General features: G+C 35.4%; 2 protein-coding genes across 2 annotated transcripts; both read left to right on the top strand.

The window, feature by feature from the left end:
• Nucleotides 1-1,735: 1,735 nt before the first annotated feature.
• Nucleotides 1,736-4,845, top strand: LOC110790014 (chlorophyll a-b binding protein CP26, chloroplastic). The gene is made up of 5 exons (XM_021994760.2): nt 1,736-2,153; nt 3,060-3,110; nt 3,205-3,325; nt 3,424-3,558; nt 4,451-4,845. The coding sequence occupies exons 1-5, from the start codon at nt 1,834-1,836 to the stop codon at nt 4,709-4,711; spliced, it is 888 nt and encodes a 295-aa protein (XP_021850452.1). The 5' UTR covers nt 1,736-1,833; the 3' UTR covers nt 4,712-4,845.
• A 6,022-nt stretch (nt 4,846-10,867) lies between these two features.
• LOC110790019 (C-terminal binding protein AN) lies at nt 10,868-24,494 on the top strand. The gene is made up of 9 exons (XM_021994765.2): nt 10,868-11,789; nt 13,843-14,060; nt 19,138-19,726; nt 20,767-20,926; nt 21,009-21,139; nt 21,591-22,382; nt 22,499-22,546; nt 23,126-23,239; nt 24,098-24,494. The coding sequence occupies exons 1-9, from the start codon at nt 11,097-11,099 to the stop codon at nt 24,167-24,169; spliced, it is 2,817 nt and encodes a 938-aa protein (XP_021850457.1). The 5' UTR covers nt 10,868-11,096; the 3' UTR covers nt 24,170-24,494.
• The last annotated feature ends 2,842 nt before the right edge of the window (nt 24,495-27,336 follow it).

Here is a 27,336-nt window from a genome sequence, read left to right as displayed (position 1 = left end):
TCAAATTACATAATATACCCCTATTTTTAAAAAAATGCACCAAATACCCTTGGATTTAACGGAAGACTAACGCCGTTAGTGATTAGCCGATAATCAGCCTTAATTAACCTTATTAACTACATATAATTAACCCTATATCAATTCCAATGAAATATAACTAATATTTTCTTTTTTCTTTTTTCCTTTCTCTTTTCTTCGATTATTTCTAATCTTTCGATCCCTTCTCTTTTCATGATTCATCTTCTCCAGTGCCCTTCACCAAGAACAACACTCCATTGTTCTCCATTCTTCCTTCAACTCCATCCTCCAAACCCAATATCAGATCAGATTGCCTACCTCCAACATTACATTACCACCACTGCTCCCCAATTAAAACCCCAATTTCTACAATTTCTACAATTCGGAGTATTAATGAAGGGGACAAAAAAATTTTGAGGCGGAGAAGTAGTAGCGGCGGGGGCGAGGAGTTGACAAGGGTGGTGTTTTAATACTTGATTTTTGATCAAATTGTGTGATTTATTTAGTCAGTTTTGTTGGTAATATTTGAGTGAATTCATGGGAGATCGGACGAATTATGGATGAGATTAGAGGAGTTGCAGCAAAACGAAGAAGAAGGAAGTGAATCTCAATTGAATTGCACCAATTGAAATACTCAAGATTAAATACTCCCAATTGAATCTCACCGGAAGGAAGTGCCCAATTGAATCTCACCAACTGAATTACTGAAATACTCAAGATTAAATACTCCATTTTCTATGAGATTCGAGGATGGATGTGAACGGGGATGATGTCGGTTGTTGTTAAAATATGGGCATTAATGGCTTCTCAAAAACAAGAAGACCGAAGAAGAAGGAAGAGGAGGCGGCGTCAGGGTGGTGGTTGGGTCGGGGAAGTGCAATAATGTGGATGGCCAGAGGAGAGATAAAACAAAGAAGAGTAGAGGTCAGAGATGAGAAAAAAAGAAAAAAAAAGGGGAAAAAAGTTAATGAAAAGTAATTAGATAATTAAAAAATGGTTAAATTTAGGGTTAATTAGGTTAATTAAGGGTTAATTAGGATAATTAAGGGCTAATTCAAACTAAATACTAACGGCGTTAGACATCTGTTAAGTCTAGGGGCATCTGGTGCAAATAAGTTTAAATAGGGGTATATTATGTAATTTGAAACACGCAGGTGTATTTGGTGCATTCCGTGAAACCTCAGGGGCATTTCATGAAAAAACCGTAATAAATTTTGTGTGCCGTAACCCGCCCATTTTTATTAACGGGCCGGGCTTGGCCCTCCCAACTTTCGATTTTTTTAAAAAAAACGTTGTCCAAGCCCGCTACTTTAACGGGCCGAGCGGGCCGGGTCTAGCGGGTTATCCCGCCCATGATCAGCTCTATATATAACCATCTTAAGCCCATTCCATTCAATTTAGGTGGTCCAAATAAATATGAAGCCCAATAGAGTTTTAGGTTCGTTATGTGGAATTGTGGATACTGATATCAGGATTATCAGACAAGAAGATGTTATGTTATCCATAACAAAGGGAGCACAAACCACCTGCTATCCACAAATGCAGTTTCATTATCAGCAATGCCACGTCACCCTGCCATTATCTGACACGTAATCACATCTGACCTATCAAAAGAAGGGTAATAGATTATTCATCCAATGAAAACACCAGCTTATGATTCCTACGTGTCACCCTGATATCCACCAAATTATGCATTTAGCTCAAACTTGTACAACATTCACACACTCACTCTTGCAAACCCCATCACCAACAAAAAAAAAAAAAAAAACTTTTAAATTTAATTAATCTTATCCACCGGCTTCGGGGGCGGCAGTCATGGCTTCGGTGGCGGCATCGACAGCGGCGGCGTGTCTAGGAAAGTCAGAATTGTTGGGGAATTCACTCAACTTAAGAAGTGCAACTTCCGCCCCATGTAGCACACCAAGTGTTGGTCCATGTAAGATTGTTGCTCTTTTTAATTTTGGTAAGAAGGCGGCTACTCCTCCTGCTAAGTCTAAGGCTAAGGTTGCTGTCGCTTCGCCTGCTGATGACGAGCTCGCTAAGTGGTATGGTCCTGACCGTAGGATCTTCTTGCCTGATGGTCTTTTGGACCGTGATGATATCCCTGAGTACCTCAACGGAGAAGTTCCCGGAGAGTAAGACTCTTTTTTTTTCCATGCATATGATTTATATCTTACTGATAGAGTATAAAACTAATCTTGGGGTTTCAACTATCAGCTTAAGCTTTTGGTTGAGTTGGTCCTTTGACATGGTATCAGAGCCAACGTGACGCAAAGGTCACGGGTTCGAATCTCATCCACCCCTTCTTTAAAAGTGGAATATTTCGCGCTAGGTATGAGGAGGCCTATGCTGCATCCACACTTCAAGCCCAAAGGGCTTTCATGTGAGGGGGCGTTTTAGAGTATAAAACTAATCTTGGGGTTTCAACTATCAGCTTAAGCTTTTGGTTGAGTTGGTCCCTTGACACTTACCATGTCTATATATAAGTATATAACCTTTGGGTTTTGGGATTTTTGCATGTTTTACTTTAAGGTTAATGATTTATTAGAATTATGCATTGACAATCCTTGTAAGGAGTACTGAAATAGCAACTAAAAGTAACAAAAAGTTCAATGTATATGTGTGACTATGCATTGTGGACCTCGTGGTAGACTTTGATAATGTTAGAAGGTTCGGTATCATGATTTTTAACAATATAGTTACTAGTTAGCCTTGTGTTTTGAGTAGAATTATTAGACTTCTTAACTTCTATTCAAACATCTAAACGGTTATTTTACACTAGCATAAAGTATCATTCGTGAAATTATCATTGTCTTTGTATAGATCAAAATCTACGATCGAACTAATATTACTACGGAGTAATACACTTAAAACTAACCATTATTGCGTGGTATGTTGTTTGATTTGTCCAAATGTGTATTTCAAATTATTAAATTTTCAATTATAATGAAGGACATTAATAATAGTAAAAGATTTGTCTTAGAAACCGTGAGAAATAAAATGTTGCATTGCTTGACATACATACGGTTGATTTGTTGCAGCTATGGTTACGACCCTTTTGGTCTTGGCAAGAAGCCCGAGGACTTTGCCAAGTAAGAACACTTTTCAACTGAATTATCTTATAAGTTCATAATACCTAAATGTGTAATAATGATAAAGATATTAATGAAAAATGTACATATTCAGATACCAAGCATTTGAGTTGATCCACGCCAGATGGGCAATGCTTGGAGCAGCTGGGTGTGTTATCCCAGAAGCCTTCAACAAATTTGGTGCTAACTGTGGTCCTGAAGCTGTTTGGTTCAAGGTCTTATTTTCAATTAATTAATCTAAGTACCCAGATTAATGTTTCTAATTAATTAGTCCATATGTTTAATTATTGGTGTTAATTTTGTTATTGTACAGACTGGTGCCTTGTTGCTAGATGGAAACACCTTAAACTACTTTGGAAAGAACATTCCAATCAACCTTGTTCTTGCTGTTGTTGCTGAGGTTGTTCTTCTTGGTGGTGCTGAGTACTACAGAATCACTAATGGCTTGGTATGTATACACATTTCTAGTACTGCGAGCAAACTATATTCTCTCCTTTTGTTTTCAGTTGTCGCATTACCAGTTCAGATTAAACTATCTAACATGTTTTTTTTACTTCTAAATGCAAGAAGTAATAATGGGTAAAACAGGAGGAGATTGTTGTTAGGGCTATACTAACAAATTTAGAAATTTCCAAACTTTTACTCCGTAAAAAAAAATACTGTCTATTTTGGTTTTTGGCTTTTTGGTTTTAAAAGGCTATGTGATTTAGATTGAATTATTAACTTAAAAAATAGTCATACTTATAGTTTTCATAATCACACAACAAAAAATGGAAACTAGGGCCCGCTCGGTATCACTGTAAGTTTTCAGTTTTTGGTTTTTTGGTTTTATAAGTCATAAGATTTGGATTGAATTATGAACCACAAAATAGTCATTACTACATATTGTTATCATGTTAATAATGAAAACTGACAATAAAAAACTGGAAACTACTTTTTATGGTTTTCATATTTTGGTTTTTAATTTTGTAAAAAGCAAGAAACTGGAAACAAAAAAAGATACCGAACGAGCCCGTTTGTTGTTTGCATATTTTGGTTTTTAATTTTGTAAAAAACTGGAAAATAGAAACAAAAAACGATACCAAACAATGTCGTCTCATTGTATAAAATCTATCTTGTTTTTCCTCCTTTTTAAAACTCAAAAAGAGTAGAGTTGATCAAATAATAAATTAAAAAAAAAAAAGAAAAAAAAAGAGTAACACATGGGATAAATTTCTAGCTCTTTGTATAACCAAGTACAAGATGAAACCTGTGGAGGTTCTCAATTATCTAATTGTATGAAGTTTCATTATCAAAACTAAGAATATTTTTTGAGAAATACTACACAAAATGGTTGACAGGACTTTGAGGACAAGCTTCACCCAGGAGGCCCATTTGACCCATTGGGCTTAGCAAAAGACCCAGACCAAGCAGCCTTGTTGAAGGTGAAGGAGATCAAGAATGGTAGGCTTGCAATGTTCTCAATGTTTGCATTCTTTATCCAAGCTTACGTGACGGGCCAAGGCCCAGTTGAGAATCTGTCTGCTCATCTTAGCGACCCATTCGGTAACAACTTGCTCACTGTCATTGGTGGAGCTGCTGAAAGAGTTCCCACCCTGTAATTTTCACATTATTTTGTACATCTCTCAGTCCAGATCCAGAAAACACAAAAAAGGAGCCTGTGTTTTGCATTCGGGCACCATGTTAATGTTAATCTCTACTGCTATAAGATGAGACCTAATTGCGTTTTCTTTTATATGGACTGACTTATTTATTTTTAAATTAGGGGTGAGCACAGTTCGGGTATCTGAACCAATAGCATTATTGGATATGGTAACCGATAATCAATAATGCTAAAATTAATATCCGTGAACAGAACTGATAAGGTTGAGTATCTAGACTTCGGGTACTCAAACTTTCGCATCAGATACCGTTTACCGAATATGACATCAAATTGGAAAAGATAGATTTTATAACTAGGTTAATGTAATCTTATTCAACAGTAAATACTAACATTAGCACATGATTTTGACTATATATTACTAATAAAACTAAAATTTATTCAAATTATGAATTGATTATTAACATTTAAAATTTTAAACTATTGGGAACAACTGAAAAAAGAAGGGTTGTCGGATTGTTATGGGCACCCTTATTTTGTAAAATGATATCTATAAGACTATAACCATGCACGATACCTGAATTTTGGATCGGCTATTCGTACCGATAAGTATTTGGCTCGACTAACCACTTTTCGAATCTGCTTTCGGAGTTTTGGTTTTTCGGATAATTTTGCTCAGTTCTAATTATATTGAGTTCACGTTCTTTTATTTAAGATGTTTATTTAAAAAGAACATACAAATATACAATAATAGAAATGCATGTATCAGTGTATATATATATATATATATATATATATATATATATATATATATATATATATATTTTTTTTTTTTTGAAAAGTTAAGATGAAATACTTTATCTGGCGGAAAATTCTTTATTGAAAAATCGGTCAATCCAATACGGGTTAATGAACTAGACACTTTGAGATTGGAGGATGATAAAGGAAATCCTCCCTTGAAATGTGTCTAATAGGAATTAAACCCCAACTTTTTTGTTAGAATGTTTTGTTTTTTTTTCCTACTAGGTCAAGGTATTGGTTGCATACTTGCATGCTTTGGTGGAATGAACGAGTATATACTATATAGGCATCTTGATGTAAAATACCCGAGAGTAGAGGAAAATGATTCATGATTCATGATACGGCGTACGGACTACGGAGTACTTCCAAAAAGATTCGGATTTCTCAATTGCAAGTTGTAAAAGCGTGAGGTAGCAATTGAAAGATGAATAAAGCCAAAATAGGAAGCACTGAAATCGAGGAGTTATTTGAGAAATGAGCACGTACCCACAAACCAGACATACCACCGTACACTGAGACACTCAAGTACAGTACACTACTACAGTGTGTGTATTGTCTACGTGTTCTTCTCCTTTGCGCTATACCCTCCAAAATACAGACACCACCTTCCCCCAAAACGACAAAACTCACTAGACGTTAATAAAACACACATGGACCAGAATATGCGGTATATAGCTGGAGCATATGCCAGGTCATGGTTAATTTCATCAAGTGATTTTTGCACATCAATGTGACTATATGAGACTTGAGAAAACTTCACTCTATTCCTTAATTTGAGTTAATTCCTATACAGGTGTGTCAATACCATTATACCGAATTCCAAAGTGATAAACGTCGTAACTTGCGATCCTTAAGACACGCTATAAGGGTAATATAACACGTTAACTCGTTAAGTGTCATATTTTAAATTGAAAAGTATATAAATATTTCGTATTTAACTTATATTCCCTCCGTTTTAAAATAATGGGATAATATACCTTCACACGTTTGTCAATGTAAATGTTTGGACATCTCTAATTTTGTATTCGTAAAACTTATAAAAAGTTGATATTACGAAATTACATAGCGAGACGAATCAAACAAAACTTCACACGACTATATCTTCCCTTACCCATAAATCACAAATGATAGTCAAATTGAAATTTGTGAATAGTGTCAAAAGTCAAAGTGTCTCTATCATTTCGAAACAGTGGGATTATTCTATACCATATTTTACATGGTATGAAAAATAGACGGAAAATTTTAATATCCTAATTTACAAATTGAATAATATAATTTTCTATAAAGTAATTTTTTCTTCAATTGTTAATATTATAAATTAATGTACTATAAATTAATGCAATTTTTAATGTAGTATAAAGTATAATACTAGATTATAAATTAATGTATTTGTTTAATTACAGAAAAAAAATATTATTAGATTATAATTCTATTTTTTAATTTGTAATTTATAATTTATAAGATCAAAGGAAATACATATTTGCTACAAATATATTAAATATTTGTTTTCTTTTTTGTATATACTACCTTAATTACATACATAGTAAAAGTTTAGCATTGATAGTAAAAGTAGTTTGATGACTCATGATCTATATGGCGCCCATATAACACCAATAAGAATAAATACGACATGTAGGATTGCGACAATCAAAGCTTATCGCAGGTTGCGGCCTTTATCATCACCATACCAAATTTTATATGATTCGTGTATATAAAGTAATAAACCCATAAAATATTATGTTAACCATTTTTAGTAAAAAATAATAGGTAAAATGAAAGTACTACAATTTGTTTTTTTTTCTTAAAATTTTAACTTAAACAAGTTAAATAGGTCAGTACTGATACCCGTTTGTAGGGCCCACGAGTTCACCTATAACTCCACGGCTCCACTCCAACATTAGTATATAATTATATATGATATTGTCCGCTTTGGGTAAGCACGCACTGATGTGTTTTGGACTCCTTTCCAAAGGATCCCATACTAATGTACTCCAGTTAGTATACATTTAAAGTTCCACATCGGAAAGATAAGAAGTTACCTAATTTATATTGACCATGTGACGATCTATCATTATAATTATATTGTTTGGGGAGCAGTCACAAAATCAATAGCAATTGGCTTTTGCAGGTTTGGGAGATCATTGTATTTCGGGGATTCTAAGTGATTTCATTTATAATCTTTATGTCCTTTGGATTAATAGTTGGATTTTATTTAATCTCTTTGGATTAATAGTTGGATTTTATTTAATCCCTTTGGGTTTGGATTTGAATGAGGCTTTTCATAAAATTGACGTTGGTTTGTTGTCCTTTAATTGTTTTAGGTGTAAGGAATTCATAGTCATTTATGAAAATTTTGTTTATTTATTTTCCTCCAATATTATGAGTAAGTTACTAAGTTGTACGGTATAATGAGCTAATAATTCTCCAATGTTTTTGTACTTTTGTTTAAAGAGAAAAAGGGGTTTTAAAATAAAGGGAATTATGGTCTCACTTACACTACAATAATTTGTATCTTTAACGACAACCTAATTACGACGGGTTAAAAATTTCGTCGCAAAAGCCTTTTGCGACGGGGCTAACAACCAAACAATGACAGGAATAACCGTCGCAAATGTCTTTTACGACGGGTTTACGACGGATTTACGACGGGATTTCTATTAACGACGGCCCCCTTTTATGACGGGTTCGCGACAGGAAATTCGTCGTTAATCAACGATTATTGGCCTTTCGCGACGGGATTTCCTGTAGTTAATAGTACAATTTCTTGTAGTGTTAGTCACTTTGATCGATACATGTGTCTCTGCACAATTTTAACCAATATTATCTTTAATCTATCCATATTAATAATATTTTACATACCATGATGCCACGTGTCATTTTTTTTTCCGGAAACCATCATTTATATTCATCTTTTCACTTCTCCTCCTAATTAATTAGATGTTCTTTTCACTTTAAATTTAATTAGATGTTTTTTTCACTTAAAATTAATTTTATGTGTTTCACATTCTAATTTCATTTTCACTATACTTCAAATGCACAATATTTCAATATTTAAAAAAATTCATATCCTCCTCTACATTACATAAACAACATAACCGGATTTTAAATTAAAACACGTGCATCACACGATATATAAACTAGTTGTTTATTTATAATAGTTTGATATTATGAAAATATATACGAAGTATATCTCTATTTTATAAGGTAACTCTTGAGATCATTTTAGTAAATGACTTTCTGGTGTTCCCTTGTGAAATAGTCTGTGGTACCCTCATTAAGAAATTGAATTAATCAAATTGTATTAAATATATGATTAATGCCAATATTTAGGAAAAGTATAATGCAAATTTGCAACCTATGTTATTTTCCTAAGGGAAGCAATCTGATTGAGAAGAAGTCAAAATAAGATTATTTTAGTGACAATAATTATTCGGTAAAAGATGCAAATACATGTAATATTCACTTTTTAAGATTAGGAGTAAATACAAAGTACTTAAAAGCATTCCCTCAAAAAAAAAAAAGTACTTAAATGCATCAAATTGTACACTAAAATGTGGTATTCACTTTCAAGATTAGTATCAGACAATATGAGTATTAATTATGCACAAGAGATGTAGGAAAAAAATATGTTTTACTCGGTAAAAGATTAATGTTCATTATAAAGTACAACAAACAGTAAATCATGCTTCGTATAATTATAAACTAAAAATTTAGGACCTACAGAGACGTAATAAGGTTGAAAAATTAATTCTATTGGTAAAATATAAAATATAGTAATAAGGATGATTAATTAATGCTATTGGTAAATATAGTTCTATATTGGACGAAAACGAAGATCAAGATACGTAAAATCGAAGGTCAAAACTAATCCAGAGTATGTGATCTTTTAAAAGAAATCAATATCTAATTTAGTTTTAGTAGGTTATTGTTGCGACCTTGCACAACACATTTTAATTAGGTTGCTTAATTATTGAAATAAAATAAATATTTCAATAGATTTCAATCTACTATAACTAATTATTTTTCTGATTTTAATTACCTCATATTGAGCTTAAATTTTTTTAAAAAAATTGTTTACGTTTATATAGCCGAATAGACGTAAGCCGTTCATAAAAAAAGAATCTAACCTTTGCCACCAAAGTTTTCTCATGCTTGCTACCCACACTAATTGAAAGTTCTAATCCATAACATTCTTATAGTGTAAGTTATGTGCTTCAAATCGATTAGACGAAGAATTGCACGTGGTTAAGCAATATATTGCGAGCAAAAAAACAAAAAATAAGTGAAACACAGTGTTTTATATGTTTACTCTTTTTGACATTGATACTACAATTTAGTTTGTTTGTCAGGTAAGGACATGAGTATTATTTAGATATTTGTTTATGTTGAGATCAGTGATATATGTCTAATTTTTATTTAGATTAATCATGTGAATAATTCTTCTTGCCTGTTATTTGGGGTGATTAGTTATAATAACACAATTTTAATTTATATATCTCTATTATATAAATATCGCAAAATATGGAAAAGTATTTGGGGTGATTAGTTATAATAACACAATTTTAATTTATATATCTCTATTATATAAATATCGCAAAATATGGAAAAGTATTTGGGGTGAGCTCAATATCGCAAAATATGGACTTTGCAAATGATTTTTAGTGCCTAATATTTGTTAATTCCGCACGCATCGCGTGCATAAAATACTAGTTATATATACCCCCGCATGCACCGCGTGCATATAAAAATAGTTGTAACTAATCCAACAACATATTACACAACAATATTTTTGAAAATACATAATAAAAAAATCAAGTCGAAGTTAGCATATCAATAATTTTAAAGTCAAAATGTGAACCTGATTTAATTTGAACTAGATATAGTACATGTCTATCCACAAGGATGCAAAATTAACCACAAGCAAGTCAACTGAACAGAATAATGACCCTTAAAAGAGTTATAAATTACAAGTACATTGTAAAATCTTCGAAATACGTACTCCGTATATAACGATTCAAGGAATTACCATAAAAATCATGCTAACATATGTCAAATTTGATCATATTAATAGTATCAAAGTCAAAGTTGGTATAGCTAAAGAAATTGGATGAAATATTGATACTTTATTTGTCATGTAATGAGGATAAGTAGGGAATGATGAATGTAAAGCTAATAAATAATACGAAGTAATATTAGTAAATAAAAAAAAACACCTAATAACACGATAATTCCTATCTGGTCTCGTCAACTCTAATACTAGGTGCATCCGTGTGTAAGATAGACAACCTGCATCCAACTTAACATAAGAATAAAATTAAAATAAATATCGTCAACTCCAATGCAATACAGTAATCTTTTCCTACAAAAACTCTCACTCCAACAATCTTCCGTCTTCTTCCTTTCCACCCTTTTCTCCCCTCTCTTTCTATCCTCTTCTTCCCACTTCCGACTTTTCCCTTATTTACCTCAACAAATTTCCTATTAACTCCCGACAAAACCCTAATTATGCCCCTAAATCCTCTCACCAATTCATCATTTTTTCCGAAAAAATCATAATTTCTTCCTCTTCTCCCCTATTATTCGCAATGGATTATCAATCAAACACCGGATCAACAACCCTTTCAGTAATCTCGAAACCGAAAGTCTACCGCATGATGAACGGCGGAGGAGGTGGCGGGCCCCCGAAATCACCTCCATCAATCTGGTTCGAAATCCGGCTATTCTACGTCCGCATAGCACCTTGCGCTATTGACGCTGCGCCAGATCACCTCACCCTCCGACACATCCGGGAGGAACTCGGCGTTTCGCTTGAAATTAATGGCACTCGTATCCCTGCTTCCGAAACGGCGTCGTCTACGCTTCGCAGGGATCGCGTTGACAGAGATTCCTCCGAGGTTACCTATGTTAGCACCGACAGCGTTAAGATTTCCGGTGGTGTGGAATTCGAGGTTTGTGAGAAGGATAATTTGCTTCTGTGTGGGTCCCTTGGGAGGTATGAAAACGATTGGAGTATGGATTGTTACGCCGGCGGTTCGTCGTCAACGTCATCGTCAGCGTTTTTTCAGCCGAAATTAGGGATTTCGTCGCCTTCCATTGAGGTTTACGTCGCCGGAAGATGGTCGGATACACCAGTTATATTAACGAAGATGATTAATGTTAGTCCTCGGAGGAAATCACCAAGGTATAGTAATTTGGATGCGATTCCCGAGGTTTCCGACGAGTCTGAGAAAGATCAAAAGGTTGTTGGTGCCAACGGTTTGATTCACCGGAAATTACAGGTAACTAATTCAATTCATAATTTTTCAAATTTTACTTCTGATTTATATTTTTTGTTAATATTGTTTTGATCTTCATGAACTGTTAGAATTTTGGTGATCCTTAATGTAAGGAGATGTCTTAGTAATTTAGTAATTATGTTATTGTAAAGGTAGATTTTGGAATTGGCAATGATACTAGTATTAACAAAAAGACTGATAATTTGTGATATACCAACACCACCACTGCTACATAAATTAGAAAGTCGAAACACCTGGCACCGCCACACATGCTTAGACGCTTAGTTGAGCATATTGAACGCTTAGTTGAGCATATTGAATATGTGATGAGGAATATTAAAAGAACAGAGGGATTACGTAATATCACGCTGTATGAGAAAAATTAGATGTTCGAGGGCCACCAAGTTATTTATGGTTCCGACTAATGGCAAAGGGCGCTGATATTCTAAACAAGTACTGTTTTGAGGATGCTTGGAATGATCTAAAGCGACTCTTTACATTTGAACTGGACCGGGACCGTGAATGACCTGGTGGTCCTAGACCATGCCATAATTTCTCATCTCAAGCTTAGTCTAGTCCTTCTTATCTTCTTTACCCCTAAGAAGTTAGCTGCGGGAGGTGTGACGTAGAGAACAGAGCTCTCACAAGTTGAAGCGAAACAAACAAACAAACAAACTATTATCTGGGGAATAAACTTATCATGGAGATGCCTGCTAATAGCAGCCTAGCAGGAACATGGAAACATATCTAATGAGATCTTCTTAGATGAGTGAATGCTCCTTTAAGCTTTAAGAAGGCATCCATGCTTCATATACCTAACAGTTGAAATTAAATCATTTTAGTGAGCTGATCGTGTGTGCTATTCTAATTAATTTTCTGTATCTGGGTATTGAATCAATAGTTACATTTGCACGACATCAGGTATACCAGCATGAATAGCTTTTTTACCTATGGTTTATATGGAGGCTTTTGGGTTCTTTATTTTAGATTATTTTGAGGTAAATACTCAGTGTGCTGAGTGCTTGGTAACTTCTAGTAGGATATAACCAACGCCAGACATCCCCGGATATTTTTAGATACTTTGTCCAACTGGACTCATATTGTAGATTTGATTATAAGCTTAAGGTTCTCAGATGTTTTTTCGGAGGACTTTAGAATAGGAAATATAGAGGGTCTACCGGCTCACATTTGCCACATTGGCTAGGAGTGCAAACATTTTCATACACTTCGGCTCCGTTTGGTAAGGTGTAAAACGTACGATTTTTCCCTTTTCAATCATTTTACGTTGTTTGGTTGAGCAAGGGATGAAGAACTATTTTCCATAACTCACTCGAAGGTGGAAAAATCTTTTCCATTTAAAAGGCAGGGAAACTACTTTTCCTCATTTCCTCCCTCCCTTTCTTCCCCTCAATCATCACCAACTTCTCCCATTTTCTTTTAAAGAACCAAACAAAGAAAAACTAGTTTGGAATTGTGTTTTCCCTTGAAAAATGTTTTCCATGGAAAATCATTTTACAATGAAAACGTTTTACACCAAACCAAACGGAGCCTTCATTCACTTTCTCACATATTTTACCAAGCATTAGCAACTGTATCCACCTTACTCCTTATAACGAAAGCTATTTTGTTGAAGCAATCTGTAAAAATGAGTAAATGGCCCCTCACAAAGTCTCAATTCCCTTCAGCTAACAAAGCCTGTTTCTCCAAGGCCTCCATTCTCAGCCACTGCCCAAATTTAATGGTTGAGAAGAACGAGAACCAATACCTATAATAATTCCTAGGGGGATTTAGTTTCCTCAAGCTGAGTGGAGACCTGGTGTGGGGTTTGCATTTTCCTTGCTTGCATCCGGCCAAGGTATATGTCGATATATGGCAGCTGCTTCACTCTGTCCTGTGTTTTTCTTTAATAAAAGTAAATAAAAAATATTGCAATTTCGATGCCACTCCATCTGTACCAAACCTTCTAGTGCTTTCCACTTGTTTGTTCTTAACAGATACTCCAGTGCATGATTTTCTTTTTATACAATTTTTGAAATTCAATTTTTGTTTAATGCAGATTACTGAGGCTGAAGATGAGTATGAAGCAGAAGGAAAGTTAATGCACAATTGGTATCCAGATGAGGTTTATGAAGGAGAGGATGGGCAGCTCACTTGGTTCAATGCTGGAGTTAGAGTTGGTGTTGGTATTGGTCTTGGTATGTGTCTAGGAGTTGGTATTGGTGTTGGATTACTTATGCGATCATATCAAACCACCACCAGGAACTTCAGGAGGAGATTCTTCTAATTCTACAACGAACACTTCCTTGATCTATAAGAAAGGACTCTTATGGGGAAAAAAAGGAATTATATTGCAACTGCTGCAAGATTCCATGATGGTGGATTAGAAACTCACAACACTAATAACCGTGTTTTCTCCTCGGTAAAGGCTAGAATCTGTACAAAACTGCAGTCAGTGTATAGCTAATAATATGAAGCAATCAAGGCAGCCATGGAGTACTTTCAGAATTTCCCATGTAGCAAAGGTATGATTGGTTTGAGTGAAATTCGGAAGTTGCATTTCACATTAGTGTTAGATAGTCGTTAGAGTGGTTTGCACTTTGCAGTATGTAACCTAAATATTGGGACCATGAGATGATGTTAAAGCATTATCCAGGAAAGGTGGTGTAGAAATTGCGTTAATGTATCTAAGCAAGTGTGTTAGCTTTCTGCATATATTGTTTCATTTTGTAGAGAAGCAATTTTGGCATGCCCGTTGTTGAGTGTATATTCTTTCTCACTGAATTTGTTAAGTTAACATCTCTGTTGGTTAAAATGTAATGTGAGTGACCTATTTTCACCAGAATATTTAGCTTGGATATATATGTTCCATTTTGGCGACTCCTTGTGTTGTGGATGATTTCTGTGATCAGGATTTGTTGCACTGAAATTTTCTTGATTATGTGATACTGATTTCCGTAGTTGTTTGTTCGTTTGGAAATTGATTTCATAAAGAAATGAGAGGCTGATTTCTTAGGGAAATGAGAGGTTGTTATACAAGCCGATACACGTTGTAGGCCAACGTTAGACTTGGTCACAATGTTGTTTTGTTCATGGTGGCCTTATCTGATGATGTTGATGTTAATGTAGTTGGGTGGTGATGTTTATGATGGTGGTTGATAAGCTAATTTGAGCAATTAAATTAGTTAATTATCGGGAATTGGTAACCAGAATCCTTGTGAAATGACCCACTTGAACGAGTTTTACCAAATTGATGAGACTTTTACCAATTGTTAAGATTGTTAGATGCGGATTACTTGGTAATTAGAATCAGCAATGTCACATGACTTAGCATGGCCTCTACCCCCCACGGCCCCAAGCCCCATGTGAAATATTGAAATGGTATGGCCTCTACGACTACCTTCGACCCCATTTCAAGAAAGAAGGGCTTGATTTACTCCATATCAAGCAAGGTTTGGTCCGGTTGTTGGGGATGCTTCTGGTATTTGCGAATTTATGATACATATTAACTTACTAAAATTCTGAACTCAGTTTAACGTAGTAAATATTGTTCGAGGACGACTATCTTTAAAATATTTGCAAAAATAAATTTGTTTATTCATTGAAAAATTATGTTAGGCCCTGTTTAGTTCACCTTATTTCAGGACCTTATTACTTATTTCAGATTAGATCAGATCAGATCAGACCAGATCAGATCATATCAGAAAAAATAAGTTCAGATCAGATCAGATCAGAAAAAATAAGCTCAGATCATACCAGATTATTACGATGATGATTATTATTATATATTTATATCATTGTTATAATATTTAATATTTATTACTATTATTGCTTTAATAAAAAAGAATGTTGTTGTCGGTGCAATTAAAATCTATTACTTAAGGCATAAAAATACATTAACGAAACATTCAAATTCATCATGTCCAAATTAAAACCATTAAGTCCAGATCAGAAAAGATATGATCAAGTCATGTTCATATCAAAACCGATTTTTATAAATCAAAACCATTATATATCTAGACCAGAACTGATAGAATCAGATAATATCTAGATCATAACTGATCAATACAGATCATGTTCAAATCTGCAAAGATCTTTTCTACACCAGAACCAATCCTTATATAACCAATATGTTCAGATCAAAACCGATTTGTACAGATCATATCCATTATCCAGATCAGAATCGATATGTCCAGATTATAACTGGTCTAGATATCGACTCTGTACAGATTATGTTCAGATCAGAATTGATCGGCAAAGATCATGTCCATATCAGAATTGATTTATACTGATCATGACCTGATCAGAACTGGTCTGTACATATCAGAACTGATATGTACGGATGATGTCTAGATCAGAAATGATCTGTAAAGATCATGTCCAGAGCAGAACTGATCTATCCAGATCAAACCTGATCTGTACAGATCATGTCCAGATCAGAACTGATATGAACTGATATGTACAGATCATGTTCAGATCAGAATTGAACTGAACAGATCAATTTCAGATCAGAACTTGAACTGAATTGTACAGATCATGTCCAGATCAGAACTGATCATGTCCAAACATAACAGATCTGTACAAATCATGTCCAGATCAGAATCGATCTGTACAAATCATGTCCAGATCAGAATCGATCTGTACAGATCATGTCCAGATCAGAATCGATCTGTACAGATCATATCCAGAACTGAACTTATATGTCTAGATCATAACCGATCTATCTAGATCATGTGTAGGTCTATCTAACATAAGGAATAGTTAAATCATGAGCAAAGTCAAATAAATAATATCAATATTATAAATTTGTGTAACATTTATTTTACACGTAAGTCGTTTAATATTAATAAATGTAGATTTTTGTTTAAACTTAATTATGAAGAATCAGATCAGATCATATCAGACCAAATCAGATCAGAACAGACCATATCAGAAAAAATAAGTTCAGATCAGATCAGAAAAAATAAGTTCAGATCAGATCAGACCAGACCAGACCAGACCAAATCAGATCAAATCAGATCAAGAAAAATAAGGTAAACTAAACAGGGCCTTACTCCTTCAATAAAAAGAAAAGACAATAATGTTATGTTGATCAAGCATAGTATTAATAGAAATTGTTTCTATGAGACCATTTGATCACAATTCCTTTCCCTTGTAGGAATAACTCTCCAACAAGGAAAAATAACCTACCAACAAAACTATTTCTCATTACGCATAACATGACAATTAACACAAAATTAGTACATTTGCCCATAAATACAAACTCTGAGAAATAAACTCTATCTCTTACATTAGATACATGCCATGAACGCAAATGGTTTGTTATTCTTATCCACAAAACTAATTTCTCATCACACCATGGGGATGACAATTATAAAGGTTGACGGATATTGTGTATGATTATGAAATTGTTCGTAAAAGGACATTATGTAATCTCTATTATATAAGCCAAGAGGAGAGGGACATTTCGGTAACACCACTTTTAGTGTCTCCAAGAGCATACGTATATGTTGCAACCAGTTTCCCTTAGAGATAGATTTATAGTATCGAACATTTGTAATATGACAATTCTAGTCATACTCCATAGTTTATATTAGTATAAAATGTTTACCTCTGGGAAAAAAAGAAGGCAGTACGATGCCAATAATTTGAGAAGAACGTTAATTTCCATAACATTTCCTGTTGCATTGGATCGATTTATCATTGCAATTTCACATAATAATTACTTACAAGTGTACTGTTAAATACAAAATCTTATATATGACGGTCTTATATATCATACAAAGTTTTTAGCAAATAATTATACAGAGTAATTTTTAATTAAACAGTTACCCAAATTCCCGTCAAAAAAAAAGTTACCCAATTGATTGAATAGTTATATTGTACAATTATTAATTGTACTCTTCAATCAAATAGTTATACTTTATAATACTGACATCACTGGTCTTACGCGTATGAGGTCTCAGACGAGACCTACTCATTATTAATTTGCATTGCGTTTTTGTTAACTTTCCATTTTCATCTGTCGTAGATTAGCTTTCACACTTCTATTTTCCTCACTATTGTTTATTTTTTCACGCTTGCCAATGTAAATGTTTGACCATTATTATCTCTAATTTTGTATTCGTAAAATTATAAAAAGTTGATATTCCGAAGGTATATATCACGTCGAATCAAACAAGACTCCACGCGACTATATTTTTTCCTTACCCATAAATCACAAATGATAGTAAAATTAAAATTTATGAATAGTGTCAAAAGTCAAAATGTCCGTATTATGTCAAAACAAAGGGGATTATTTGATGACAAAACAACAACTGTATTATGTCAAAACAAAGGGGATTATTTGATGACAAAACAACAACTTATCTCCTAAAAATGTGTGCCCAATAACTGCAAAACTATTATGGGACAAAGGGAGTATTATAAAGTCACTTGACAAGTTGACATGTTCGTTTCTCCATAAGGAATTAATGAACGATTTTCCGAGATATTATTAAAACCAAATGATTTCCCCATTTACATAGATTTAAAAACTAATTCTCATGGATAGGATCATCTAATAACTCCATTCATCTTTTAGAGCAATAAACCGTTATCATAATTTGAGGTTTGAATAGTAAAACCGGTATCACCCATAGCGGATTTATGCTATCGTATTAGCGATTTTTATTTAGAAGGAATAAAACATCATAATTCATAAGGTACTAGAGAATTTCCAACCCTGTAAAACCGCTAATGGTGTTAGCGATATTATAAATAAGACCGTTATTGTCGTTAAATGTTCTATGGTGGACCAAAATTAAACAAATGACCTTATACGATTTTATTCAATTCTATATGAACCATACTACTGATTTTTAAACCAATGCAAAAGGAAAATTTATTTTAATTTTAGCAATATCTAGAGAAATTGTTCGGAATTAAGGAGATTATATAATTAACCGGTCATCCCTCATTTCAAATTACAATCACAAGATTATGAATAAAATGACATAAAACTCCAAAAACAAATTCAAAGGAAAAAGTGAACATGGTTTCAATTTGATACATCTGAAATTTGAAAACAGGATTCCGACATCTCAATTTTAGTTTGAGCTCAGTTCCTCTTCGGCTCTTCCCCCCTTTTTTCATTTTTCTTTTTTCTCTCTCTCTCCTTTCTCCCGCTTTCGCCCTCTATCGCTTCTCAAATTTACTATCCGACAGAGGAGAGAGAAAGTAGTCCCTGCATTTTGAAATTACAGTTGCTGAATTCCAAATGAAATGAACCCCTAAAAACAGCTCTCAATTCACCACCACAACCGCCACCGCCCACCGAAACCGGTGTTGCTCATTAAATGTCGATCACCACCACCACGAGTAGTGGAAAAGGGCAGAAATCAATGGGTAACCACAACAAGCCCACGTCACCCATACCCTTAGTCGTAACCCTAAACTGCATCGAAGACAATGTTTTGGAACAGGACTCCCTTTCCGGAATCGCCGCCATCGAACACGTCGGCTTGAATCGATTAGCCGACGGAAGAATTGAGTCAGCCGCCGCTGTTCTCCTCCACTCGCTCGCTTTCCTCCCGCGAGCTGCCCAACGCCGTCTTCGCCCATGGCAGCTTGTCCTTTGTCTCGGCTCATCCGACCGCGCCGTAGACTCCGCTTTAGCCGCCGATCTAGGACTCCGGCTTGTTCACGTGGACGTCTCTCGTTCCGAGGAGATCGCGGACACCGTGATGGCTCTTATTCTCGGTCTACTGCGACGGACGCATCTGTTGTCGCGGCATTCTCTCTCTTCTTCTGGGTGGTTAGGGTCTGTGCAACCGCTTTGTAGGGGGATGCGACGGTGTCGGGGGTTAGTGCTTGGAATTGTTGGGAGATCTGCGTCTGCTAGGTCTTTGGCTACCAGGAGTTTGTCATTTAAGATGAACGTGCTCTACTTTGATGTCTCCCAGGTAATTGTAAGGTTTTGATTGTTTCACACTTTTGTTTAATTACGAAAATTTGGTTCAATTGTATGGAAATGATGAATGTTACTTGCGAAAGATCGACTCTTGAGAACGAAAATTTTGATCTTTACCGTGGCGAGTTGGGTTGTTAGAATGTTGTGGTTAATTGTAAGTAATTGAGGAATGGTTCTTGCAAAAAGCTGGGTTTTGTGATGAATAAAATAATTTTGATTGTTTGAGCTCTGGTTTTTAGATAACGAAGAGAGCGATTTGTCCATACTACTTTTTAGGTGGGGGAGGAGAGTTTGGGGGAATGATTTCTATAGTTAGTTTGACATTGAATCTAGGTTAATTCTGTATCTGTGTATGCCTGGTTATCGAGGAAAAAGTAGTGATCTTGATTATTTCTGGTCTATTTTAGCTTATGAAGAGAGTAGAATTGTCCAAAAGGAAGCTCAAAGGAGTGTGCAGACGTGTGAAACAGAGGCAGTCCGTTTAAACATATTCACTTCTGTTTTAGCTTTGTAATCAGATCTTTATAGTGCCAAAATGACAACTAAAGTCACAATCATTGCCAGAAATATTGGTTGGCTGGCTTGCGTACAATTTTTGATCTTTTCTTTTGGGAATGAAATGCTTGGGGAGTTGATGATTCTTAGTTTTGTTGCATTTATTGCTGAATTTTGAGATACATTTTGACACGAGGAGGAGTACTCAACTTCTGTTGGAAATCCGTTTAGTTTGCCAATCTCAGCTTCCACCTACTCGTTCTCTCCATAAAGGGTAAGTGGGTAAGAGTCACATATTAATATGAACATGTTGTGATTCTAGATAGTATCTGGCTATCTGCTCTTGTAGCAACATGTAAGAGGTTAGTGGAGTATATAATTCCCGAATTCGTTTTAGGTGCTTTGATGACCAGTATGATGAATGCATGCGAAAGAGTTTGAGTGACTTGAAGCTCTTAATATATCTGAATTCTCAGCTTTGTGTTGGAAGCTCTTTGGGAATTTGTATCTCTGAGTTACCCCTTACATTTTTTTCAGGCACAAGTAAGCAGGTCGATAATATTCCCCCCTGCTGCCAGGAAAATGGAGACACTTAACGATTTACTGGCTGCAAGTGATGTGATCTCTCTCCATTGCGCTTTGACAGATGAGACTGTCCAGATTATAAATGCTGAATGCTTGCAGCATATCAAGCCTGGTAATCTTAATTATTGCATGCTAAAAGCAATTGCCTTTCACCTGGTTTCCCTTTTTGATGTGAATATGTACTTTCTATTCAGGGGCATATCTGGTGAACACTGGAAGCAGTCAGCTTTTGGATGATTGTGCTGTGAAGCAGCTATTGATTGATGGGACCCTTGCTGGCTGTGCTCTGGATGGTGCAGAAGGGCCACAGTGGATGGAAGCATGGGTAAGTTCACTAGTATGAAATAGAAATTACATGTATAATTATGCATCGGTGCATCCACACACAGCTTGCACTCCCGGTTATGAAACTCGTAAAGGACTGCATGGCCGTTGTATATTTCATGTACATATGCTACTGTCTTTTAGCTAGTTTTGTGAAAACATTTCTCTCTGTATGTGTATACATCTTTAGCAAAATCTTGAGATATCTTTTCTTTTATATATTTCGTATAATGCTGATGTGAAATCAGTCATGTGTAACACCTTATTATCAGTGACCATGAGAGGAGAGTGTGTTTTTTGTATTCTAGCCAGTAACCTTTTTGCTTTGAAATAACTAGTAGTGTTATTATTTATTTGGTGGTGATGTTTTGAGTCAGGGGAAGTGCATTTGTATTTGACATAACCACTTGTGCCTTTTTCCTCTAATATAGTTGGTTCATGATGTTTTTCAGATCAGGGAGATGCCTAATGTGTTGGTACTTCCACGAAGTGCAGATTACAGCGAAGAAGTATGGATGGAGATAAGAGAAAAGGCAATTTCTTTATTGCAATCTTACTTCATTGAAGGTGTTGTTCCGAGTAGTGCTGTCTCTGATGATGAGGAAGAGGAAAGTGAAATAACCTTTGAAAATGAGCATTCTGATAAACAAGATAGAGAAAGAGTGCCACAGAGTCCAGTTCCTGGGCACCTGTCAATTGATAACTCAACGGCTCCCGAAAGCTCCAATAGGAAATCGTCTATACAATTAGATTCTCCTAATCAGCATCAGGTTTCAGGTTTGTCTCCAAATAGTTCCGCCCGATCTGAAACAAAACGTAGTAGATCAAGTAAAAAGGCTAAAAAGAGACATGCTCGCCAAAAGTCCCAACTTAAATCCGGGGATATCTTAGAGAAAGAAAGTAATTCGCAGCAGGAAGATGAGACTGCTATGAGTGGTACTGAGCAGGTGCAAAGTTCTGGTTCCCGTTGTGCTTCACCTGAAGACTCAAGAAGTAGGAAAACATCGATAGAATTGGTGCAAGAATCATCTTCCGACTTGTTTCAGAAACCAGGCAAGAGCACTAGTAGGAAATCTGGGGAATTACTTAAAGATGGTTGTGTTATAGCTTTACATGCAAGGGAGCGCTCTGTGCTGCATGTCTCAAGACAAAGGGTGAAGGGGGGTGGTTGGTTCCTTGATATAATGCACAGTGTTACCAAAAGAGACCCTGGAGCTCAGTTCCTTGTTGTTTTTGGAAGCAAGGTCAGTTCAGTTGTGGACATTTGTGCTTGGATATCGTTGGATTGATTTATCCTGAAAAGAGATTCCGATTTTTTATTGTTTTTTTGACTGACGAGATTGCATGTTGTGTATTGTAGGACACAATTGGATTGCGATCTCTTGCAGCTGGTGGGAAATTGTTGCAGGTATCCTCATTTCTGAAAGACCTTTAGGTTCTTTGTCACTAAGTGCTACATTACTTGCTTTCTTATTCCATTGGCCATGCTATTATGAGAAGAAGTGTATCTGTCATTATGAGACGGATCAGACAAATATAAAAGAAAATATTGACTATCAGTATTTGAAAGTATTTGAACATACTACTGATTGTAAATTCATTTTTCTTTAAGAGATTCATGGCACTAGATAGTAGATATCAATGTCTAATTGCAGTACTTGTTATTAGTTAAAGTTCATCTTGGTGTCTGCTAGGCTTATCAGTGCCTCACTTTGCATCTCTTATGATTTTTCTTTTGTTTCTTCATTTGATCCCCCGCGTCAGCCTCTGATTTGTTGCTCATTGTTATCCCCTTTTCACTTGCAAATGTCCTATATCAGACGATCCATAATTTCTCTTCTAATTAAATGAATTGATATAAACCCTTTCTTATAGCTCACTCTTGGTATCAAGGGTTTGGGGTTTAGTGATGATGAATTGTTGGTATTTTGATTGAGGTTCACTTCTTTACAAAGTTATAATTCATCCAGAAATTTTGATGGTGCAGATAAATAGAAAGATGGAATTTGTATTTGCCAGTCACAGCTTCGATGTATGGGAGAGTTGGTCACTAGAAGGCCCCTTGGAAGAGTGTAGACTGGTTAATTGTAGAAATACACAGGTAACTTTTTTTAACTTCACATATTGGTTACATACTTTGGTCTTCTGTGATATATGTATATTTGTTTTCCTTGTTAAGCTGAGGTCTAAAACTTGTAGAGACATTGCTTTGCAAACTGCTAGATTTGTAACGTAATTACACAGGGTAGATGTTATTTGTAGAGGTCTCTGCCACCCAGTAGTGAAGCCAGAAGCCTTGCTTCTTGATCTTGCTGTACGTGCTTACAGGTCATACGTTGGTTAATGTGCAACTGCTTAGCCATGAACATCAAAGCTAAATGCATTGTACAGTGCTATTTAGTAATACTACCATATCGGAATACCGGGATTGTCTTCATCTACAGTGGTGAACTGGTGATAATTGTAACATGGAATTCTTAGCACAGTGATTTACTGCTACTCCTCTGAGCCGTCTCCTATGTTACTCACGTTAGACTTGGATAGTTGGACACCTATGGTTTCCCTTTGGATTTTTTTCTTTCTATTTTGAGGGTTCACATATTCACACCCATGACCAAGTAATGCCTTGGCCTAGTGGAAAGGATTCCACCTTCCAACCAAAAGGTTGGGGGTTTAATCCCCATTAGGAACACTTTGAGGGAGGGTTCCCCTTACCTGCCCCCCCACTCTCAAAGTGTCTAGCCTACTAACCCGGGCAGGTTGGCCCGTGCCAGATTCCGACCCGGTAGGGCACTTCATCTTACCTTAAGAAAAAAAAATAGTATTCACACCCATGTCTGATACGGGTATGATGCGAGTAGGACAATGTAGGTGAATGATCCGAGCAACAAAGCTCGACTTTACCCTTGCTGCTTAGTCGTGGTCTGTCAGTCTCAATTTCATCATTTGGTGTTTGCAGGCTGTTCTGGATGTACGGATTGAAGTTCTGGCTTCTGTAGGAGAAGATGGAGTTTTACGCTGGCATGATTAGATTGCAGAGCTGGTGAAATACTTGTTTGTCAAACCCCCTCATTTCTTAGGTTGCTTACATTTCACCACGGCTTGTAACTTTGTAAATCTTTCAGTACCATGTAATCCGTTGTTAGTGTCGTGTCTTGGAGAAATTTGTTGAGTTTATGTTGAACATTCGCTCTGGTCAGTATACCGCCGACGTTGGGTTGATCCAATTTTGTCTTGGAATATATCTTCCATTTTCTAATTATGTTTATCCAATTGAATCAGTTTGTAAGAGGTGTTGAGGCAATGTAAGATGAGGTTTTGTATGAAAAAACAATACTTGGTACTCTGTAGTAGTCTGTTGTGGCTGAATCATCTTATACGTTATGTCAGTTGGAACAATTTGGTTTAAGCAAAAAGCATAACCTACGGATGTATGTGGGTGGTTTTGTTGGAGACCCATCCCATACCCGCCCACGTAGGTGAGATAGGGAAAGGTTTGGCGGATTTTGTGATGTAGATGGGTATAAAATTTGTATAGGTCATGGTTGACGGGGCGGGTGTTGATTTTATGTTGAACCCGCCATGCATTGCACTCGTTTATCCCACCCACTTATGTTTGATTCCCGGAATAATAATGTACGAAATATATTGATTTTTACCCCACCTACTTATGTTTTATCCTTTGGAATAATATGTGCAAAGTGTATTAATTTGTACTTGAAAAAATCAAGCTTGTTTATATAGGCGTTAACAACCCATTATACGTAGTATTGTTAATTTTAGTTGTAATGTATTTGTTAAATAAAAAATTACGCGGATATTAGCGCAGGCATGAAACATGGATACTTAAATGGATGGTGGTCAACGATGATTTTTAGTTGTACCGTTGAGATGGAGAAGGACGTTGATACTAGTTTGTTGCCCGAACGATGTATCGGGTTGCTACTTTGAATAATATAAGTGTGTTCGACCTTTAAAAAAGACTTGCCTAAAAAATTTTATTTTTCGGATTTTTCATGAAATACCCCTCAATTTTCACGAAATTCACCAAATGCCCCTCAACTTTCAGAAATTCACCAAATACCCCTCACCTTTAATATAATACCCAAACTACCCTTACTAATGACACGCCGTTAGTCCGCCGTTAGCCTACTTTTCTAATTCACCAAATGCCCCTACAATGTAACTTATTTCACCAAATACCCCTATTTTAAAATATAATTCACCAAATTCCCAAATGTAAAAATTACCTTTTTAAAGCCCAACGGCTAGTTTTTTGGGATTGAAAAATAGCCGTAGCTTATTGTTTTAGTATAAATAACCCTGTTCTGAGTGTTTATTTAGTCACCAAATTGTTTTGTTGTAGTTTCATCTCAGTTTTGTGTCATGAATTATCATTCAAAATCATCATCCACACATAATGAGTCTATTACCTCTTGTTTTGCATGAATATAAGTTAAAATCACTACTCAAGGAAAGGAAAGGAAAGGAAAGGAAAAAAGGGCCTCCATATTGCAGATAACCAATTGATATTACACTCTATTACCTCTAGTAATGGAGTATCATATTCCTGTTATCCAAGCACATAAGTGGGAAGAAAGTCATGTTCTTAATTTCGTTTCGTGGCCTCAAATAACCGTGAACCAAACACGCATCAAACTCATTAAGTGGTGTTAGTCTTTTGAGTAGAGTTTCATTTGGTTGGTCTTTTATTTTAGAGACATTCTCTTAATTGTATCGCTCTTTTCATATGCCACTCTATAAGAAATGTAAATAAGTAAATTGAGGCATTATATATTTGTATCAAGTGTATTGCTTGCATATACAAAGTACCAAGTAGTACTTGGCCTAACCTAGTTGTTGAGATTGTATCTTACAACCTCAAAGTTGTATTTTGGGGGTGAGGATTCCCTTCCCTTGAGTATCCTCTTATACTCAAGGGGCTTACTTATTAACTCGGGCCGAATAGTTCTAAAATATAACATACCATTGCCACAGTATCTATCATCACACTGCCTTATATCTTCCATAGTCTCAACTCTCAAATGACTGGAAAGTTTTGGTGACTAAAACAATAAGCTACGGCTATTTTTCAATCCCAAAAAACTAGCCATTGGGCTTTAAAAAGGTAATTTTTACATTTGGGCATTTGGTAAATTATATTTTAAAATAGGGGTATTTGGTGAAATAAGTTACATTGTAGGGGCATTTGGTGAATTAGAAAAGTAGGCTAACGGCGGACTAACGGCGGACTAACGGCGCGTCATTAGTAAGGGTAGTTTGGGTATTATATTAAAGGTGAGGGGCATTTGGTGAATTTCTGAAAGTTGAGGGGCATTTGGTGAATTTCGTGAAAATTGAGGGGTATTTCATGAAAAATCCGTTTATTTTTATATGTCGCAAATGGAAAAATTTTAACAAAATTAAAGTTGCTAAGTTATTCCTTTAACAAGTCTCTCGTGTAATTATTGCATTGTGATAAGAAAAGTAAAATTAATCACTCATATTTTAAGTTAAGTATATAAGTACATTTGTATGGAATAATAAATCATACTCCGTAACAAACACTTGGCTAAGTTGATAATACTTATTATTCAATATTTGTTGGTCACACGTTTGAATCTTGGATTTAACTTTTAACGCATTTTTGTTGTCAATGTTAATGCTTCTTTACCTCTAGTCTCAGCGGTACTTTTGTTTAAGGAAAACTTGAGAATGCCTTTTTATTTTGTTTGAATATGTTTGAAAATGGCGAGTTTAAAGTCTAAGCTCAAATGTCTAGTTTGTTTTTTGAGTTTTATGTCATTCTATTGATAATCTTGTATTTGTAATTTGAAATGAGGGGTGGCCAGTTAATTATATAATCTCCTAATAATTTCTTTAGATATTGCTAAAATCAAAATAAATTCTTACCAAATCTATATTGGTCAATATCCTCTAGATCTTAATAAACTTACTCCGTAGACCGTAGCTGGTTAAAATTTTATGTCGGCGCCAATTTTTTTGGCCATAACACCAGCCAATAGGACCAAAACTATCAGCAAAGACCACCCATGTGCCCAATCCCAAATTCCCAATGCATGAGAAGATACAGAACCATCCCAATCCCAATCCCAATCCCCAATCCCAACTACGCACTCGACAACACATTCCTTACACTTTACACCAGCACCCCATGCTACTGCCACGTTGCTACTT

The sequence above is a fragment of the Spinacia oleracea genome, chromosome 2 (genome assembly GCF_020520425.1).
Source record: "Spinacia oleracea cultivar Varoflay chromosome 2, BTI_SOV_V1, whole genome shotgun sequence".
Lineage (NCBI taxonomy): Eukaryota > Viridiplantae > Streptophyta > Magnoliopsida > Caryophyllales > Amaranthaceae > Spinacia > Spinacia oleracea.
This window is presented reverse-complemented; position numbering and strand designations above follow the sequence as displayed.

What these genes read in the sequence shown, in the direction of transcription:
- LOC110790014 (XM_021994760.2), top strand. Translation starts at nt 1,834, where the DNA reads ATGGCTTCGGTGGCGGCATCGACAGCGGCGGCGTGTCTAGGAAAGTCA. An exon ending in AACGGAGAAGTTCCCGGAGA is followed by an intron (nt 2,154 to 3,059) that starts GTAAGACTCTTT and finishes GATTTGTTGCAG; the next exon opens with CTATGGTTACGACCCTTTTG. An exon ending in CTGAAGCTGTTTGGTTCAAG is followed by an intron (nt 3,326 to 3,423) that starts GTCTTATTTTCA and finishes GTTATTGTACAG; the next exon opens with ACTGGTGCCTTGTTGCTAGA.
- LOC110790019 (XM_021994765.2), top strand. Translation starts at nt 11,097, where the DNA reads ATGGATTATCAATCAAACACCGGATCAACAACCCTTTCAGTAATCTCG. An exon ending in TTGTTGTTTTTGGAAGCAAG is followed by an intron (nt 22,383 to 22,498) that starts GTCAGTTCAGTT and finishes TGTGTATTGTAG; the next exon opens with GACACAATTGGATTGCGATC. An exon ending in TTAATTGTAGAAATACACAG is followed by an intron (nt 23,240 to 24,097) that starts GTAACTTTTTTT and finishes TGGTGTTTGCAG; the next exon opens with GCTGTTCTGGATGTACGGAT.